Source organism: Salvelinus alpinus, chromosome 10 (genome assembly GCF_045679555.1).
Source record: "Salvelinus alpinus chromosome 10, SLU_Salpinus.1, whole genome shotgun sequence".
Classification (NCBI taxonomy): domain Eukaryota; kingdom Metazoa; phylum Chordata; class Actinopteri; order Salmoniformes; family Salmonidae; genus Salvelinus; species Salvelinus alpinus.
In genome coordinates, this window is record NC_092095.1 from 59336258 (window position 1) to 59357936 (window position 21679).

The 21679-nt window shown below is 41.5% G+C and overlaps 1 protein-coding gene and 1 long non-coding RNA gene across 9 annotated transcripts in view; one reads left to right on the forward strand and one right to left on the reverse strand.

The window, feature by feature from the left end:
- LOC139532422 (cell adhesion molecule CEACAM5-like) overlaps positions 1 to 6499 on the forward strand; it is a 30814-nt gene extending 24315 nt beyond the window's left edge. For 4 of the 8 annotated variants that reach the window (XM_071329982.1, XM_071329977.1, XM_071329979.1 and 1 more), the window contains 3 exons: positions 1084 to 1167; positions 1392 to 1475; positions 1616 to 6499. In XM_071329982.1, the coding sequence (XP_071186083.1) occupies positions 1084 to 1167; positions 1392 to 1471 (164 nt within the window). In that variant the 3' untranslated portion in view covers positions 1472 to 1475; positions 1616 to 6499. Of the gene's footprint in view, positions 1 to 1083; positions 1168 to 1391; positions 1476 to 1615 lie in introns of those variants that run through there. The other 4 variants (XM_071329978.1, XR_011666567.1, XR_011666568.1 and 1 more) reach the window with 4 other exon arrangements.
- A 4716-nt stretch (positions 6500 to 11215) lies between these two features.
- On the reverse strand, positions 11216 to 12953 carry LOC139532434 (uncharacterized). The gene is made up of 2 exons (XR_011666570.1): positions 12642 to 12953; positions 11216 to 11610 (listed from the first exon to the last, which is right to left on the reverse strand). It is a non-coding gene; the product is annotated as an uncharacterized lncRNA (long non-coding RNA).
- Between the last annotated feature and the right edge of the window lie 8726 nt (positions 12954 to 21679).

Consider the following 21679-nt stretch of genomic DNA (forward strand, 5'->3'; position numbering starts at 1 on the left):
TTTGCATATGGAACATTTCTGGGATCTTTTATTTCAGCTCATGAAACATGGGACCAACAATTTACATGTTGTGTTTATATTTTTACTCAGTAAATCTTAAAGGCTATTTATACATACAATTTGTATAAAACCCATATGGGTGAGACAACATCCCTCCCTGTGGCTGTATGAGAAGTGTAAGATAAGGCTAATGTGTAATGTATGTATTATGTTGAGTGTGTAATGTACAGTGTCTATTTTGTATACAGCAGTACTGTGTGTCTAAGACCATTTTCCCCTTGGGACATTAAAGTTCATCCTCTTCCTATATACGCTTTATCTATAAGTATATCACAACATTTTAGGTTGACTATAATTTCATTACACAATTTCTGATTCATCACATGCCTTACTTTTATTTTCCGACATCAGTAAAATCAGGAAGTGCATCATCTATGCCTCTACTGCCATTCAATCCAATTAGACTGGTTTTGGATTTCTCCCTGACCAAGATGTTTGCCATTTTTGCCCCATTCTGGAACTTTGAGGGATTGTGACAAAGCCCCTCTAGTGGTTTAATAGGATCTATATTGATATAATAGTGGACAGCCTCCGAGGCAGGGTGAACCCAAAGACTTTAATCTGTGGTGTAGTCTAGATACATTTCTCCTCCGGTGGTGGTGGTGAGGGGGGGACATACTAGTCAAAGTTATCAGACTACATAGACCAGATAAACCCAGCAAGCAGAATTCTAGATATAAACGAGAATATTTTTTTCTCAACCGTATATATTTTTAAAAGGCAAATACATTGTATATTCAAGGAACCTCTTCTACTCTGTTTGCTGTAAACAATGTTGATGGTGTAAATTTACACGGTACGCATAAAAAGGTAGGATGGAAACCTGGTTACAGATTGAGGTGAAAGTGGCGTTACACTGGAATTCTACCATCAAATATGTTGAGGATTGTTAGAACAAGTCGGGTTTAAAAAACATTGTGGTGGGAGGGCTTGTCCTGTCTAAGAAACCACTGTCTGGGAAACACTGGTGGTTCAGTAGAGAGGCTGTCGTACTTGTTTTACCTTCTCTGTGCGTTTCCTCAGGGGGCGATGATAAGACTGAAACGAATGGCAGCGCTGCACCAGGGGGCGACCTTAACGCAGCTGAAAAAGGAGAGGCAAATGGAGGTGTGTATGAGAAAGGGATAGTTCACCTCAAGTCCCTCTGTATGCGTCAGGATAAATGTACAGATCTCAGTCTCAAATAGATGGGAAAGACTGGCATCATCTTAAACTGTCATGAACGGTGATAACAGAAAAGGAATCGGTGCCATTGTTATTACAGCATTCTTGAATCACATTAATTCTGTTCCATTTCTCTAGTTGAGTTCTCCTGTTGTGTTTTCTTGCAGAGGGGTCCGTGCTGCTGAACGAAGACACGGGGAAGTACGACAATGGAGAGGGGGCAGCAGAAGAGAATTCACCATTGTAGGACGGTAAGTTGGAGTGTGATAACAATGTAGACTGTTTTCACTTCATTTCCCTTTATTGTGCAATACTTCTGGTCAACTCACTATAAGTAGACTGTTAACAACTCTTGTTCCTAATGATTTATTCCTAACTGACATCTCTCTAGCCAGGGAACTGTGGACCAGAGGTACACAGAGGATCATGAAGACAAGAGAACCCACCGTCTCATCTGGGCTACCAGCACTGGACGACATGGGTGCCCCTCTGAGGTTGCGTTTTTTGTGGCTTTACCTTTTTTTGGGAAAGAAGATTTGATTTGAATTGAATAATTCTTGAGAATCATGGATTTAAAGGAACTGAATCTCTTTTTGACTTTGACTTTTGGACTATTTAAAAAAATATATAAATATATATATTTCACCTTTATTTAACCAGGTAGGCTAGATGAGAACAAGTTCTCATTTACAACTGTGACCTGGCCAAGATAAAGCAAAGCAGTGCGACACAAACAACAATACAGAGTTACACATGGAATAAACAAACATACAGTCAAAAATACAATAGAAAAAGTATATACAGTGGGGAGAACAAGTATTTGATACACTGCCGATTTTGCAGGTTTTCCTACTTACAAAGCATGTAGAGGTCTGTAATTTTTTATCATAGGTACACTTCAACTGTGAGAGACGGAATCTAAAACAAAAATCCAGAAATTCACATTGTATGATTTTTAAGTAATTAATTTGCATTTTATTGCATGACATAAGTATTTGATCACCTACCAACCGGTAAGAATTCCGGCTCACAGACCTGTTAGTTTTTCTTTAAGAAGCCCTCCTGTTCTCCACTCATTACCTATATTAATGATAAGAGCGTCTGCTAAATGACTTAAATGTAAATGTTAACTGCACCTGTTTGAACTCGTTACCTGTATAAAAGACACCTGTCCACACACTCAATCAAACAGACTCCAACCTCTCCACAATGGCCAAGACCAGAGAGCTGTGTAAGGACATCGGGGATAAAACAAGGCTGGGATGGGCTACAGGACAATAGGCAAGCAGCTTGGTGAGAAAGCAACAACTGTTGGCTCAATTATTAGAAAATGGAAGAAGTTCAAGATGACGGTCAATCACCCTCGGTCTGGGGCTCCATGCAAGATCTCACCTCGTGGGGCATCAATGATCATGAGGAAGGTGAGGGATCAGCCCAGAACTACACGGCAGGACCTGGTCAATGACCTGAAGAGAGCTGGGACCACAGTCTCAAAGAAAACCATTAGTAACACACTACGCCGTCATGGATTAAAATCCAGGCAAGGTCCCCCTGCTCAAGCCAGCGCATGTCCAGGCCTGTCTGAAGTTTGCCAATGACCATCTGGATGATCCAGAGGAGGAATGGGAGAAGGTCATGTGGTCTGATGAGACAAAAATAGAGCTTTTGGTCTAAACTCCACTCGCTGTGTTTGGAGGAAGAAGAAGGATGAGTACAACCCCAAGAACATCCCAACCGTGAAGCATGGAGGTGGAAACATCATTCTTTGGGGATGCTTTTCTGCAAAGGGGACAGGACGACTGCACCGTATTGAGGGGAGGATGGATGGGGCCATGTATCCCTAGATCTTGGCCAACAACCTCCTTCCCTCAGTAAGAGCATTGAAGATGGGTCGTGGCTGGGTCTTCCAGCATGACAACGACCTGAAACACACAGCCAGGGCAACTAAGGAGTGAGAAGCATCTCAAGGTCCTGGGGTGGCCTAGCCAGTCTCCAGACCTGAACCCAATAGAAAATCTTTGGAGGGAGCTGAAAGTCCGTATTGCCCAGCGACAGCCCCGAAACCTGAAGGATCTGGAGAAGGTCTGTATGGAGGAGTGGGCCAAAATCCCTGCTGCAGTGTGTGCAAACCTGGTCAAGAACTACAGGAAACGTATGATTTCTGTAATTGCAAACAAAGGTTTCTGTACCAAATATTAAGTTCTGCTTTTCTGATGTATCAAATACTTATGTCATGCAATAATATGCAAATTAATTACTTAAAAATCATACAATGTGATTTTCTGGATTTTTGTTTTAGATTCCGTCTCTCACCGTTGAAGTGTACCTATGATAAAAATTACAGACCTCTACATGCTTTGTAAGTAGGAAAACCTGCAAAATCGGCAGTGTATCAAATACTTGTTCTCCCCACTGTATACAGTGTGTGCAAATGAGGTAGGATAAGGGAGGTTAGGCAATAAATAGGCCATAGTGGCGAAATAATTACAATATAGCAATTAAACACTGGAGTGATAGATGTGCAGAAGATGAGTGTGCAAGTAGAGATACTGGGGTGCAAAGAAGCTAAAATAAATAACATTATGGAGATGAGGTAGTTGGATGGGCTATTTACAGATGGGCTATGTACATGTGCAGTGATCTGTGAGCTGCTCTGACCGCTGGTGCTTAAAGCTAGTGAGGGAGATATGAGGCTTCAGTGATTTTTGCAGTTCGTGATAGACTTTGCTGAGTAGAGTGTTGGAGGCTATTTTGTAAATGACATCGCCGAAGTCAAGGATCGGTTTATATAGTCAGCTTTACGAGGGTATGTTTGGCAGCATGAGTGAAGGATGCTATTTTGGCGAACTAGGAAGCCAAATCTAGATTTAATTTTGGATTGGGGATGCTTAATGTGCGTCTGGAAGGAGAGTTTACAGTCTAACCAGACACCTAGGTATTTGTAGTTGTCCACATATTCTAAGTCAGAATCGTCCAGAGTAGTGATGCTGGACGGGTGGGCAGGTGTGGGCAGCGATCGGTTGAAGAGCATGCATTTAGTTTTACTCGCATTTAAGAGCAGTTGGAGGCCACAGAAGGAGAGTTGTATGGCATTGAAGCTCGTCTGGAGGTTAGTTAACACAGTGTCCAAAGAAGGGCCAGAAGTATACAGAATGGTGTCGTCTGCGTAGAGGTGGATCAGAGAATCACCAGCAGCAAGAGCGACATCATTGATGTATACAGAGAAGAGAGTCGGCACAGTATTGTCTTTTATCGATGGCGGTTATGATATCGTTTAGGACCTTGAGCGTGGCTGAGGTGCACCCATGACCAGCTCGGAAACCAGATTGCATAGCGGAGAAGGTACGGTGGGATTCTAAATGGTGATCTGTTTGTTAACTTGGCTTTCGAAGACCTTAGAAAGGCAGGGTAGGATGGATATAGGTCTGTAGCAGTTTGGGTCTAGAGTGTCTCCCCCTTTGAAGAGGGGGATGACCGCGGCAGCTTTCCAATCTTTGGGGATCTCAGACGATACGAAAGAGAGGTTGAACAGGCTGTGAGTGTCCAGATTGTCTAGCCCGGCTGATTTGTAGGGGTCCAGATTTTGCAGCTCTTTCAGAACATCAGCTATCTGGATGTGGGTGAAGGAGAAATGGGGGAGGCTTGGGCAAGTTGCTGTGGGGTGTGCAGGGCTGTTGACCGGGATAGGGGTAGCCACGCGGAAAGCATGGCCAGCCGTAGAAAAATGCTTATTGAAGTTCTCACTTATCGCGGATTTATCGGTGGTGACAGTGTTTCCTAGCCTCAGAGCAGTGGGCAGCTGGGAGGAGGTGCTCTTATTCTCCATGGACTTTACAGTGTCCCAGAACTTTTTTGAGTTTGTGCTACAGGATGCAAATTTCTGCTTGAAAAAGCTAGCCTTAGCTTTCCTATCTGCCTGTGTATATTGGTTCCTAACTTCCCTGAAAAGTTGCATATCACGGGGGCTATTCGATGCTAATGCAGAACGCCATAGGATGTTTTTGTGCTGGTCAAGGGCAGTCAGGTCTGGAGTGAACCAAGGGCTATATCTGTTCCTGGTTCTACATTTTTTGAATGGGGCATGCTTATTTAAGATGGTGAGGAAAGCACTTTTAAAGAATAACCAGGCATCCTCTACTGACGGAATGAGGTCAATATCCTTCCAGGATACCCGGGCCAGGTTGATTAGAAAGGCCTGCTCGCTGAAGTGTTTTAGGGAGCGTTTGACAGTGATGAGGGGTGGTCGTTTCACCGCAGACAATGGGGTATTGTGTGTAGATTGGTGAGGGGGAAAAAACTATTGAATCCATTTTAGAATAAGACTAATATAACAAAATGTTGAAAAAGTCAAGAGGTCTGAATACTTTCCAAATGCACTGTATCCTGGCAAAGGAGAAATGTTCACTAGCAGGGATGTAAACAAATTTGTGCAGAAATCTTTAGAGAAATAAGCTTTTTTGCATATGGAACATTTCTGGGATCTTTAGTTTCAGCTCAAGAAACATGGGGCCAACACTTTACATGTTACATTTATATTTTTATTTTTATTCAGTAAATCTAAATGGCTTTGTATACAGTACATACAATTTGTATAAAACCCATATGGGTGTGAGACAACATCCCTCCCTGTGGCTGTATGAGAAGTGTATGATAAGGCTAATGTGTAATGTATGTTTTATGTTGAGTGTGTAATGTACAGTGTCTATTTTGTATACAGCAGTACTGTGTGTCTCAGACCATTTCTCCCTTGGGACATTAAAGTTCATCCTCTTCTTATACGCTTTATCTATAATTATATCACAATATTTTAGGTTGACTATAATTTCATTACACAATTTCTGATACATCACATGCCTTACTTTTATTTTCCGGCATCAGTAAAATCAGGAAGTGCATCATCTATGCCTCTACTGCCATTCAATCCAATTAGACTGGTTTTGGATTTCTCCCTGACCAAGATGTTTGCCATTTTTGCCCCATTCTGGAACTTTGAGGGATTATGACATAGCCCCTCTAGTAGTTTAATAGGATCTATATTGGTATAATAGTGGACAGCCTACGTAGACCAGATACACCCAGCAAGCAGAATGCTAGACATAAAAAGTAAAGGTTGATAATAATGTCTCTTTCAATGCCAAAAGGGTTAGGACTACATATTTATACCCTAACCATAATGTATTACCCTGGATACATTGATACTCTGATACATGTATGAAATGTCTGCTTTTCAGATTATCTTTATAATGAAATCAAATAAAATGTTATTGGTCACATACACATGGTTTGCAGATGTTAATGCGAGTGTAGCGAAATGCTTGTGATTCTAGTTCCGACAATACAGTAATATCTAACAAGTAATCTAACAAATTCACAACAACTACCTTATACACACAAATGTAAAGGGATGAATAAGAATATGTACATGTAAATATATGGATGAGCGATGGCCGTGCGGCATAGGCAAGATGCAGTAGATGGTATAGAATACAGTATATAGATGAGTAATGTAGGATATGTAAACATTATTCAAGTGGCGTTATTTAAAGTGACTAATGATACTTTTATTAAGTCCATTTATTAAATTGGCCAGAGATTTGAGTCTGTATGTTGGCTGCAGCCTCTATGTTAGTGATGGCTGTTTAACAGTCTGATGGCCTGTCTCTCTGTCCCAGCTTTGATGCACCTGTACTGACCACGCCTTCTGGATGATAGCGGGGTGAACAGGCAGTAGCTCGGGTGGTTGTTGTCCTTAATTATCTTTTTGGCCTTCCTGTGACATCGGGTGCTGTAGGTGTCCTGGAGGACAGGTAGTTTGCCCCTGGTGATGCGTTGTCCACATCGCACTACCCTCTGGAGAGCCTTACGGTTGAGGCGGTGCAGTTGCCACACCAGATGGTGATGCAGCGCGACAGGATGCTCTCAATTGTGCATCTGTAAAAGTTTGTGAGTATTTTAGGTGACAAGCCAAATTTCTTCAGCCTGCTGAGGTTGAAGAGGCACTGTTGCACCTTCTTCGCCACTCTGTCTGTGTGGGTGGACCATTTCAGTTTGTCTGTGATGTGTACGCCGAGGAACTTAAAACTTTCCACCTTCTCCACTACTGTCCCGTCGATGTGGATGGGTGGGGGTGCTCCCTCTGCTGTTCCCTGAATTCCACGATCATCTCCTTTGTTTTGTTGATGTTGAGTGCTAGGTTATTTTCCTGACACCACACTCCAAGGGCCCTCATCTCCTCCCTGTAGGCCGTCTCGTCGTTGTTGGGAATCAGGCCTACCACTGTAGTGTCGTCTGCAAACTTGATGATTGAGTTGGAGGCGTGCATGGCCACGCAGTCATGGGTGAACAGGGAGTACAGGAGAGGGCTGAGAACGCACCCTTGTGGGGCCCCAGTGTTGAGGATCAGCGGGGTGGAGATGTTGTTTCCTACCTTCACCACCTGGGAGGTGAGCTCGTGTTGGCGCCGGACAAGTCCACAGTGCCTGACTCCATCACAAGCATCCTATGGAAGCATGGGAAGTACAAGGTGGCAGACTGGGACAAGGATTTTGGTGGTCTGGACATCTATGGTGCCTTCAAAGAGCGTACAACCCTGAACCAGACTACTGGAGAGCTGAGAATCAGTGGATTGAAGAAAACAGACAGTGGAGTTTATTCTGTGAAGTTCAACAGAAAACAGCTTGACAAGACATATACAGTCGTGGCCAAAAGTTTTGAGAATGACACAAATATTAATTTCCACAAAGTTTGCTGCTTCAGTGTCTTTAGATATTTTTGTCAGATGTTACTATGGAATACTGAAGTATAATTACAATAATCTCATATGTGTCAAAGGCTTTTATTGACGATTACATGAAGTTGATGCAAAGAGTCAATATTTGCAGTGTTGCCCCTTCTTTTTCAAGACCTCTGCAATCCGCCCTGGCATGCTGTCAATTAACTTCTGGGCCACATCCTGACTGATGGCCGCCCATTCTTGCATAATCAATGCTTGGAGTTTGTCAGAATTTGTGGGGTTTTGTTTGTCCACCTGCCTCTTGAGGATTGACCACAAGTTCTCAATGGGATTAAGGTCTGGGGAGTTTCCTGGCCATGGGCCCAAAATATAGATGTTTTCTTCCCCGAGCTACTTAGTTATCACTTTTGCCTTATGGCAAGGTGCTCTATCATGCTGGAAAAGGCATTGTTCGTCACCAAACTGTTCCTGGATGGTTGGGAGAAGTTGCTCTTGGAGGATGTGTTGGTACCATTTCTTTATTCATGGCTGTGTTCTTAGGCAAAATTGTGAGTGAGCCCACTCCCTTGGCTGAGAAGCAACCCCACACATGGTCTCAGGATGCGTTACTGTTGGCATGACACAGGACTGGTGGTAGCGCTCACCTTGTCTTCTCCGGACAAGCTTCTCCAAACAATCGGAAAGGGGATTCATCAGAGAAAATGACTTTACCCCAGTCCTCAGCAGTCCAATCCCTGTACCTTTTGCAGACTTTCAGTCTGTCCCTGACGTTTTTCCTGGAGAGAAGTGGCTTTTTTGCTGCCCTTCTTGACACCAGGCCATCCTCCAAAAGTCTTTGCCTCACTGTGCGTGCAGATGCACTCACACCTGCCTGCTGCCATTCCTGAGCAAGCTCTGTACTGGTGGTGCCCTGATCCCGCAGCTGAATCAACTTTAGGAGACGATCCTGGCGCTTGCTGGACTTTCTTGGGCGCCCTGAAGCCTTCTTCACAACAATTGAACCGCTCTCCTTGAAGTTCTTGATGATCCGATAAATGGTTGATTTAGGTGCAATCTTACTGGCACCAATTCCCTTGCCTGTGAAGCCCTTTTTGTGCAAAGAAATGATGACAGCACGTGTTTCCTTGCAGGTAACCATGGTTGACAAAGGAAGAACAATGGTTCCAAGCACCACCCTCCTTTTGAAGCTTCCAGTCTGTTATTCGAACTCAATCAGCATGACAGAGTGATCACCAGCCTTGTCATAGTCAACACTTACACCTGTGTTAACAAGAGAATCACTGACATGATGTCAGCTGGTCCTTTTGTGGCAGGGCTGAAATGCATTGGAAATGTTTTTGGGGGATTCAGTTCATTTGCATGGCAAAGAGGGACTTTGATCAGATGAATTGCAATTAATTGCAATCTTCATAACATTCTGGAGTATATGCAAATTGCCATCATACAAACTGAGGCAGCATACTTTGTGAAAATTAATATTTGTGTCATTCTCAAAACTTTTGGCCACAACTGTACACTGTTATCAGTAAGTGTTTATGTGCGTGTGTATATATCTGTGTGTATGTAACCGTGTGTATGTCTGTGTGTGGTCATGTAGAAACAGAAGGTTATGCAATGCCTCACAAGCATTTTTTTTGTTTAATATACATTATTCTGTGTATTATAAAGTATTGGAGATTTCTTTCAAATGATCTAATTAGAAAGAGTTTGTCCTTCTGTTCTCATTAGCAGATAAACCTAGCAGATCCATTAGTCCTAAAGATGAGTCAAAGCCTGAGGGTAAGAAGACACAGTGGCATTCACCTGGAATTCTGCCACTTAGCATCCTTTTCATTGTCATCCAGAAGTGAACACAACCAATGCTAATATGGTCTGTGTATCAGAATGCTAAGGTCAACTTCTCTCTTCTCTTCTTCTCAGCTAAAGGCAGTGATGTAGTCCAGCCAGAACAAGGCAAGTAATCCTGTTAATTTAAGGCTGTACAAACAGAAGCACACTTCTTTAAAGATGGACTATACAGAAATCATTCCTCCATTTCCTGGGTGATATAATTCTAATAGTGTACATAATTTCACTTCGTGACAAAATAAGCAGCGATTGTGTAAAATATGTAAAATATATTTTCAATAACCAAAAATATTGTTTATTCAGCTGTTTGAAGCTGGTGTACAAAACCAAAACGGGAAGCATAGAAATAACACACATAGAACATATCTACCACTTCTGATACTTGCTTTCAACGGGAATGAAGGGGAAGAGGACGCAGACCAAGCTGGAAAGGGGCAGGGGAATGGAGGTGTTTATGAAACTTAAGCGGATAGTTTACTCGGTAACAGAGTGCTCTGGCAGTTACATTACACTCAAGACATATTTGTCCTGGATGATTTGATTCCTGTAACATACTGATTCTGAAAAGCTAAAAACATTATACTGTGTTGTATTATCAGAAGAGAGGGTTCATCTAGAACAAACTCATTCCATGAAGGGCTTAGTGTCTACGGATTTTAGTTTTTTCCTTTCAGTTAAGACCTAGACAACTAGGTGAGGGAAGTTCCTTACTAATTAGTGACATTAATTAATCAATCAAGTACAAGTACACTCGACCCTCCATGGAATGAGTTTGTCACGTGATCTAGAGTGTTACTTGAAATGATATAACTAGAGCTAGTTAGTGGCCCAGAATAGACATAACCAGGAAATCCCTGTACTGTTTTATTGTTGTAGCTTGTGAGGGTGTGAAGGGAGACCAGGGATGTGTGTGTGTGTGTGTGTGTGTGTACGTGTTTAACTATTCTTGTGGGGACCAGAAGTCCCTACAAGAATAGTAAACAAAGTAAAAATTGACCAGCTGGGGACATTTTGTTAGTCCCCACAAGGTCAAATGCTATTTCTAGGGGGTTTAGGGTTAAGGTTAGAATTAGTGTTAGGGTTAGAATTAAGTTAAATATTAAGGTTAGGAGCTAGGGTTAGTTGTAGGGTTAGGGTTAGGAGCTAGGGTTAGGATAAAGTTTAGGTTTTTGGGTTAGGGTTAGGGTTAAGGTTAGGGTAAGAGTACGGGTTAGGATTAGGGTTAGGGTTAGGGGTTAGGGAAAATAGGATTTTGAATGGGACTGAATTGTATGTCCCCACAAGGTTAGCTGTACAAGACTGTGTGTGTGTGTGTGTGTGTGCATATGATTGTCCACCTCTTCTGTTATGTGTTTTCTTGCCAGAAGCCACTCTGTTGAAGTATAAAGACCACCAGTAAAGAATCCAGTGTTTTAGGATGGTAAGTATGAGTCTGAGACACCAACCACTACATTTATTAAGAAAGCATTAGGAAGTGCTCACATTGTTATCACATTATTATGTTTGATGATCAACATGTGGTATTTAAATTTGAATGCAATGAAAGAAACAATGAACAAGTCTGATTGGTGTTGGTATTCTTAAAGGAAAGGAAGAACACCTGCTGTTGCATTTATAACATAAGACCAAGAGTTTTTCCAGACCATGTGACCTGACCAGGAAAAACTCCTGGCCCTAGTCATTAGTAATGTTTTGTCTCATGAGCTCTTTCCTCTGTTGCTTCCTTCCAGCTGGTGGTCTTCCTGGTGGGGTAACTGAGGACCAGAAACATGGGGTTTGAAAGCTCTCACTACGTAACTCCATATCTGTTACATTGAGACAAACGACCAAGAAGAGAGAAACATGTTTGAACTGTTGGAAATGTTTTTCATTAAATGTAAACTTTTATTCTAAATAAGAAAATAATGTTTTTAAACACTTTTACATTAACATGGACGATACCATGATTACAGAATCCTGAATTAATCATGAATAATGCAGTGAGGAGTGAGAAAGTTAGACGCACAAATATCATACCCCCAAAACTTGCTAACCTCCCCTGTTATTGTAATGGTGAGAGGTTAACAAGTCTTGGGGTTATGATATTTGTTCGTCTAACTTTCTCACTCATTATTTACGATTCATTCAGGATTATCCATAATCATGGTAGCATCAATATTAATTATGGCTGCAAGCCCTATATCGGGATCAATATGACAACAGCCAGTCCAAGTGCAGGGCGCCAAATTCAAAAACCAGAAATCTCATAATTAAAATTCCTCAAACATACATGTGTCTTATATAATTTTAAAGGTAATCTTGTTGTTAATCCCACCAAACTGTCCGATTTCAAATAGGCTTTTCAGCGAAAGCACCACAAACGATTATGTTAGGTCACCACAAAACTAAAAATAATCATAGCCATTTTTCCCAGCTAATGATAGCATCACAAAAACCAGAATAGAGATAAAATGAATCACTAACCTTCGATTATTTTCATCAGATGACACTCATAGGACTTCATGTTACACAATACATGCGTGTTTTGTTTGATTCAATTCATATTTATATAAAAAAATCTGAGTTTACATTGAGGCTACAAGAATCACTAAATGCAAAAACATCAAGTGACTTTGCATAGCCCATCGTTTCAACATGAATACTCATCATAAATATAGATGATAATACAAGTTATACACATTGAATTATACATATACCTCTCCTTAATGCAACCGCAATGTCAGATTTTAAAAAAACTTTAAGGAAAAATAACTGCACGCTATAATCTCAAATTAGCATGTAACAGCTGCAAAGATAGGGTCACTATAAACAACAAAATATATAAATATTTCATTACCTTTGTTGGTTTCGATCAGAAGGCTTAGCAGAAACTCCAGGTCCACAATAAATGTTTGTTTTGTTCGTAAAAATACGTTATTTATGTCCAATTGTTAGCGCGTTTGGTAAACATATCCAAACGCTAATTCTGGTCAGCTTCATATCGGACAAAAACTTCAAAATGTGATATTACCGGTCGAAGAAACATTTCAAACTAAGTACTGAATCAATCATTAGGATGTTTTTAACATATAGCTTCAATAAAGTTCCAACCGGAGTATTCCTTCTTGTCTGCGTGAGCCATGGAACGTCAGTGGCTTGCATGAGGAAGAGGGATGTTACGCGAGTGGCTGCTTGATGGACACCTGACTGATTCTGCTCTCATTCTCTCCCACAACACCATAGAAATCTCATTGGAATTTCTATTTATTGCTGACATCTAGTGGAACCCCTAGGCAGTGCAACCTCAGTCCTACGTCATTTGGACTTCTTTTGGGACTCTGTTGAATACAGACAATCTCAGATTTCTGACTTCCGGTTTTGATTTCAACTCAGGATTTTGCCTGCCAATATGAGTTCTGTTAATCTCAGAGAAATAATTCAAACCGTTTTAGAAACTTTGGAGTGTTTTCTATCCAATATTAATAATAATATGCAAATATTAGGAACTATGACTAAGGAGCAGGCCGTTTGAAATGGGCACCTTTCATCCAAGCTACTCAATACTGCCCCTGCAGCCATAAGAAGTTGAGGTGTAGAGGTGTTTAGAAACATATTCTATTCTAATTTACAATAAAAGTGACAGAATACATTATTTACCATTCATTTCTATTGGACACAAAATAATCTGCAAAACCAACATCAAATGGATCCAACAAGTTTTTAGTCACAAGCTTGATGTAATCATTGTGTGCGAGAAATATGGGACCAAATATGGTGAATTTGTCCCAATACTTTGGGTCCATAAAATGGGGGGCCTATGTAGAAAAAGTCCTGTAATTTCTAAACGGCTCACGGATGAGAATACCCTCAAATTAAAGCTGACAGTCTGCCCCCCCCCCCTCCCCCTAGATGTCGCCCATTTTCCCATTATCTCCTATGCATTTATACCTGTGTTTTCTGTTTGTCTGTTGCCAGTTCATCTTGTCTCGTCTGGCCTACCAGCGTTTCCCCCCCGTACTCCTGTTTCTCTCTAGTCCCTGTTTTCTAGTTTTCCCAGTTTTGACCATCTGCCTGCCCTGAGCCTGAGCCTGCCTGCTGTTCTGTACCTTGTGACACTGCCCTGAGCCTGAGCCTGCCTGCCGTTCTGTACCTTGTGACACTGCCCTGGATTACTAACCTCTGCCTGCCCTGACCCTGAGCCTGCCGTTGACCTGTCGTTTTACCTACTCTGTTTGTAATAAACTTTTGTTACTTCGAACTGTCTGGGCCTTATCTTGAGGTCCGATAGTATCAATAACTTTGTGGTTGTATGATACCTTTTCAGGTATTTTCCCCAGAGCGCTTAATGCCAACCCACTCCACTTTCTGTTTTAAATCGCAGCATGTGCATTTCATAGTTCTTCAAGCCTTCCCTTGACTTATGTCAAGGAATTTGTACAGGTTATTGTTTACTTTTCTCAGAATAACTTAGGCCAACCCCCCCCTCCCCCCACTAGGCAAAGTATACTGTAGGGAGAGGGTGTTGGCTGAGAGGAACCAGCCTTGAGAGGTAGAGCTCATCCTCATCTGCCTTGCAAAGAGTACTGAGATGTTGTATTACTAAGAGAGAGCTCTGTAGTACTGAGATGTTGTATTACTAAGAGAGAGCTCTGCAGTACTGAGATGTTGTATTACTAAGAGAGAGCTCTGCAGTACTGAGATGTATTACTAAGAGAGCTCTGTAGTACTGAGATGTTGTATTACTAAGAGAGAGCTCTGCAGTACTGAGATGTTGTATTACTGAGAGAGAGCTCTGTAGTACTGAGATGTTGTATTACTAAGAGAGAGCTCTGTAGTACTGAGATGTTGTATTACTAAGAGAGAGCTCTGCAGTACTGAGATGTTGTATTACTAAGAGAGAGCTCTGCTGTACTGAGATGTTGTATTACTAAGAGAGAGCTCTGCTGTACTGAGATGTTGTATTACTAAGAGAGAGCTCTGCAGTACTGAGATGTTGTATTACTAAGAGAGAGCTCTGCAGTACTGAGATGTTGTATTACTAAGAGAGAGCTCTGCAGTACTGAGATGTTGTATTACTAAGAGAGAGCTCTGCTGTACTGAGATGTTGTATTACTAAGAGAGAGCTCTGTAGTACTGAGATGTTGTATTACTAAGAGAGAGCACTGCGGTACTGAGATGTTGTATTACTAAGAGAGAGCTCTGCAGTACTGAAATGTTGTATTACTAAGAGAGAGCTCTGCGGTACTGAGATGTTTTATTACTAAGAGAGAGCTCTGTAGTACTGAGATGTATTATGTGGGGGTTTTAAAAGGTTTTTTGACATGCTTAACTAACTATAAGCTAGTAGGGCTTCTTATGCATTAAAGTTTGAATTACTGACTCATGTGAACCTGCATTTTCCATTAGTCTCTACTCTTACCAGTGCTCTGTCTAACCATGAGGCCACAGCCTGAAATTGCAACAAATGTATCTGAGCATAAGATATGAACAAGCAGTGTGAAATGTGTGTGCGCTGTACTGTGTGACCGAAACTTTGCTAATCTTACAGAGACACAGGAGGGGTGTAGAGGAAGGGGGGTTAATCAGGAGACTGCTGACTATGGTGTACAATAGACAATAACAGATAAACTATACACACGAAGAACATCTGTGAGGTTCTGAGTTATGCACTATAACCCAATACTATAACAAACGTGATTAGCAACTGTATTACATGTGATTGGATATTGACAAACTGTTGGCCTGGGAGCCTGGGTGTCTGTGTGTGTGTGTGCTGGAAGTAACAGTTAGCCAGATAAGAGTGCTGGGAAGCTGTGGTTAGCCTTGAGCGAGAACAGTGGCCATTGTATACAGGTGCGAATAGCTCAGACAATATTACAGAGCTGTCTGACCTCAGTCTTTGGGGTGAAGGAGCGTAATCTACACAGTAACAGCGTCGGGACATCACATGCGCTAAGGAGCCAGGACTGGCGCCAACATCAACGATAGGCTGGGTAAGTCTAAACCACGCCCAGTCTCTACTCTGACAGGCCGGCTCGGAAGTGGGAACTATCTCTGTCATGAGTATTTATTATAATGTCTTTGTCAGTAACAAGTGTCTTCTCTGTTTTCATCCTGCGTGATGTTACAGTGAACCCGTATATACGGAAATTGCATTTGCCATTTATTACTTAGTTAATAAAAAGTACATAGCATACAATTAGTGACTCATTGTCATACTTGTCCTTATACCAGATTGAATTGACGCAACCCTAACAATTACTAAGAGAGCTCTGCAGTACTGAAATGTTGTATTACTAAGAGAGAGCTCTGCAGTACTGAAATGTTGTATTACTAAGAGAGAGCTCTGCAGTACTGAAATGTTGTATTACTAAGAGAGAGCTCTGCGGTACTGAAATGTTGTATTACTAAGAGAGAGCTCTGCGGTACTGAGATGTTGTATTACTAAGAGAGAGCTCTGCTGTACTGAAATGTTGTATTACTAAGAGAGAGCTCTGCAGTACTGAAATGTTGTATTACTAAGAGAGAGCTCTGCGGTACTGAAATGTTGTATTACTAAGAGAGAGCTCTGCAGTACTGAAATGTTGTATTACTAAGAGAGAGCTCTGCAGTACTGAAATGTTGTATTACTAAGAGAGAGCTCTGCAGTACTGAAATGTTGTATTACTAAGAGAGAGCTCTGCAGTACTGAGATGTTGTATTACTAAGAGAGAGCTCTGCGGTACTGAAATGTTGTATTACTAAGAGAGAGCTCTGCAGTACTGAAATGTTGTATTACTAAGAGAGAGCTCTGCAGTACTGAAATGTTGTATTACTAAGAGAGAGCTCTGCGGTACTGAGATGTTGTATTACTAAGAGAGAGCTCTGCGGTACTGAAATGTTGTATTACTAAGAGAGAGCTCTGCGGTACTGAGATGTTGTATTACTAAGAGAGAGCTCTGCGGTACTGAGATGTTGTATTACTAAGAGAGAGCTCTGCAGTACTGAGATGTTGTATTACTAAGAGAGAGCTCTGCGGTACTGAAATGTTGTATTACTAAGAGAGAGCTCTGCGGTACTGAGATGTTGTATTACTAAGAGAGAGCTCTGCGGTACTGAGATGTTGTATTACTAAGAGAGAGCTCTGCGGTACTGAAATGTTGTATTACTAAGAGAGAGCTCTGCGGTACTGAGATGTTGTATTACTAAGAGAGAGCTCTGCGGTACTGAGATGTTGTATTACTAAGAGAGAGCTCTGCAGTACTGAGATGTTGTATTACTAAGAGAGAGCTCTGCGGTACTGAAATGTTGTATTACTAAGAGAGAGCTCTGCGGTACTGAGATGTTGTATTACTAAGAGAGAGCTCTGCGGTACTGAGATGTTGTATTACTAAGAGAGAGCTCTGCGGTACTGAAATGTTGTATTACTAAGAGAGAGCTCTGCGGTACTGAGATGTTGTATTACTAAGAGAGAGCTCTGCGGTACTGAGATGTTGTATTACTAAGAGAGAGCTCTGCGGTACTGAAATGTTGTATTACTAAGAGAGAGCTCTGCGGTACTGAGATGTTGTATTACTAAGAGAGAGCTCTGCAGTACTGAGATGTTGTATTACTAAGAGAGAGCTCTGCGGTACTGAAATGTTGTATTACTAAGAGAGAGCTCTGCGGTACTGAGATGTTGTATTACTAAGAGAGAGCTCTGCGGTACTGAGATGTTGTATTACTAAGAGAGAGCTCTGCGGTACTGAAATGTTGTATTACTAAGAGAGAGCTCTGCGGTACTGAGATGTTGTATTACTAAGAGAGAGCTCTGCGGTACTGAGATGTTGTATTACTAAGAGAGAGCTCTGCGGTACTGAAATGTTGTATTACTAAGAGAGAGCTCTGCGGTACTGAGATGTTGTATTACTAAGAGAGAGCTCTGCGGTACTGAGATGTTGTATTACTAAGAGAGAGCTCTGCGGTACTGAGATGTTGTATTACTAAGAGAGAGCTCTGCTGTACTGAGATGTTGTATTACTAAGAGAGAGCTCTGCTGTACTGAGATGTTGTATTACTAAGAGAGAGCTCTGCAGTACTGAGATGTTGTATTACTAAGAGAGAGCTCTGCTGTACTGAGATGTTGTATTACTAAGAGAGAGCTCTGCTGTACTGAGATGTTGTATTACTAAGAGAGAGCTCTGCTGTACTGAGATGTTGTATTACTAAGAGAGAGCTCTGCTGTACTGAGATGTTGTATTACTAAGAGAGAGCTCTGCGGTACTGAGATGTTGTATTACTAAGAGAGAGCTCTGCTGTACTGAGATGTTGTATTACTAAGAGAGAGCTCTGCTGTACTGAGATGTTGTATTACTAAGAGAGAGCTCTGCTGTACTGAGATGTTGTATTACTAAGAGAGAGCTCTGCGGTACTGAGATGTTGTATTACTAAGAGAGAGCTCTGCTGTACTGAGATGTTGTATTACTAAGAGAGAGCTCTGCTGTACTGAGATGTTGTATTACTAAGAGAGAGCTCTGCTGTACTGAGATGTTGTATTACTAAGAGAGAGCTCTGCGGTACTGAGATGTTGTATTACTAAGAGAGAGCTCTGCTGTACTGAGATGTTGTATTACTAAGAGAGAGCTCTGCAGTACTGAGATGTTTTATTACTAAGAGAGAGCTCTGCAGTACTGAGATGTTGTATTACTAAGAGAGAGCTCTGCTGTACTGAGATGTTGTATTACTAAGAGAGAGCTCTGCTGTACTGAGATGTTGTATTACTAAGAGAGAGCTCTGCTGTACTGAGATGTTGTATTACTAAGAGAGAGCTCTGCGGTACTGAGATGTTGTATTACTAAGAGAGAGCTCTGCTGTACTGAGATGTTGTATTACTAAGAGAGAGCTCTGCGGTACTGAGATGTTGTATTACTAAGAGAGAGCTCTGCAGTACTGAGATGTTGTATTACTAAGAGAGAGCTCTGCGGTACTGAGATGTTGTATTACTAAGAGAGAGCTCTGCGGTACTGAGATGTATTACTAAGAGAGCTCTGTAGTACTGAGATGTTGTATTACTAAGAGAGAGCTCTGTAGTACTGAGATGTTGTATTACTAAGAGAGAGCTCTGCGGTACTGAGATGTTGTATTACTAAGAGAGAGCTCTGCTGTACTGAGATGTTGTATTACTAAGAGAGAGCTCTGCGGTACTGAGATGTTGTATTACTAAGAGAGAGCTCTGCTGTACTGAGATGTTGTATTACTAAGAGAGAGCTCTGCGGTACTGAGATGTTGTATTACTAAGAGAGAGCTCTGCAGTACTGAGATGTTGTATTACTAAGAGAGAGCTCTGCGGTACTGAGATGTTGTATTACTAAGAGAGAGCTCTGCGGTACTGAGATGTTGTATTACTAAGAGAGAGCTCTGTAGTACTGAGATGTTGTATTACTAAGAGAGAGCTCTGCGGTACTGAGATGTTTTATTACTAAGAGAGAGCTCTGCGGTACTGAGATGTTGTATTACTAAGAGAGAGCTCTGCAGTACTGAGATGTTGTATTACTAAGAGAGAGCTCTGCAGTACTGAGATGTTTTATTACTAAGAGAGAGCTCTGCGGTACTGAGATGTATTACTAACAACAATGGTGCATGAGTATTTCTTTTAATACCTTAATTTAAAATTTGACAAACAGTGTTTGTCTTTATCAAATTCCTTCAAAATACCCTCAAATCTGAGCATAACAGTTTTCACAATACAATTGTCACCCGGATTTCAACCAAAAAAATCTCAAATAAATCTTTATATCAGTCTGTGACGGACTAAAGTAAGAGGAAACAGCAGTGTACCCAAGTTGCCACCAGATTGTTGAGAACATTTGTTGGGCAAGACCACTAACCTGGTATATCCCAGGTTTTAGTTCTGTTACGTCTCAGGCAATTCTGTTACAGAAGATGTTATGAATTAAGACCAGCTCACATTCATTTATTGTGGGCCTGGACCAAGACTGTTCTAAAATGGAGTCCTGGCACATTCAAAAACCTGTACCTGTACAATCATTGTATGTATCGCTGTTTAAACTCCAGACCTCACACTGTAGTGATGTGTTGATGACTGAATGATTGTGTTGTACACAACATCTGAACACCAATTCTGTTTCAGCACTTTGACTTAGGAATGTATTTTTTCCCAAACTTGATTGGTGAAAGCAATACAGAGGAAGGTCCATATAGGGCTGGGCTGAACCATCACCAACATGCATATCCCTATCTGAACCCTTCAGATCTGTGAATACTGAGCCGGGGAAAGGTACTAGTTAAAACTAGACTTAGATCAGTCTCGTTGCATGTACTTGATGACTTCTCAGCCAGGTTCACCAAACGGATCACACCACAGGACTGACGATTCCTAAATCAAATGTCCACTCCTTCCTTTCGAGACATGCTGCTGTGCAAAACAAATGCACAAATGCAGTATGACATCTATCTGTAACGACTGAATTCCGGCCTGTATATGCTGCCCATCCTTTGTGAGTGATATTTAAATGTTCGACTTCTCCCTCCATTTTTCCACGCAGCTAACCAGCTAAAATTAGCCAAGCTTGTGAGTTGCTGTTAGCTAGTTGACGTGCTGATCCCACCGCTGCCACCGATTTCTAACGAACCTGTAAGGCCACCGAAACTAGCATGTTGTTTGTGGACTAGTGTAAACAGTCTAGGACACTGATTTCCCGTGGAATAAACAATGTGTATTATATTTGGATGAACAGACAGTGCACTCCAACACTGACCAGACGCACACAACGCCTTCCCCAAAACTCCCTCCGCCTTCTGCATCCTCACAGCAACTCATTTGCATAGCATTGTGTGATAGGCTGAGAGACTTTCGAATGTGTAAAACATTTCATTATGACACTTTGATAAATTTGAAATAATAGTTTGCAAACTTGATGCAGACAATGAATGCAATATATACCATATTGTAACTGAATATTTAAATATTACATTAAAATAGAATTTTAAAACTGAATGCAATATTCATTCAATCCAGTTTGAAATGATAAATTACAAATTCAAATGTTGAATTGTATGATTAGTCAATTGCTGCATTACACATTTTAAAAGATTACATTCAAATTCAATATCCTAATACAAATTCAAAATGATGGACTTCAAATCGAATTTCTATTGGCACTGAAATCGGTTCATACCGTCAATGTAAACGGAGGAAAGGGAGAGTGGAGGGTCTTTGAGAGGCTGACTGTGTGTGTGCGTGTGTGTGTGCGTGTGTGTATTGATCACCCTGTCGCTGGCCGCCTTTGGGGAGGGTGTATAGTGTGAAAGGCCGAAACACCCTAGGAACCAAAGGTACACTACTGACGATGCGCTCCCCAAATTTCACCAGGCTCACTGTTCATGAACTCTTGGAAGTGCTTGCACAAAGGATAGTAACATCTCATCCTGTGTTCTTGGAATCTGTATGAAACACTGTAGCCGGCAATTTTTGTGATGAAATAAACAACTACTGCTACAGGCAGGAGGTTAGATGCACCACCTACCATATGGCACAGGGAGGTGCCACACAGCTGCACAGTACGGTATAGACTCATCTGAGTTGATGAGTAAAATTAATCGTAATTACTTTGTCAAACATTTGTTTAGCCTTTGGTGAATATTTTATTGGTTTGAAGTCACTAGCTAGTTTTTTTTTTTACCTTAGTCATAGGCAGTGGTGATTTTAGCATGTAAATCTTGGTGGGGCTAACTCCCCAATTTTTGTTTTTAGATGCATGCCAGCAAAGGCACTACACAACACAACACATTAGTTGCACTATAACGGCGACAAGTGGTGCCCACAAACGGTTAGGGTCTACATAAAGCTGTCCCAACAGCAGAGCTTTCTTTCCAGCACTTACCGCCGCTACACCTGGCAATCAGCAGAGCCTTGTC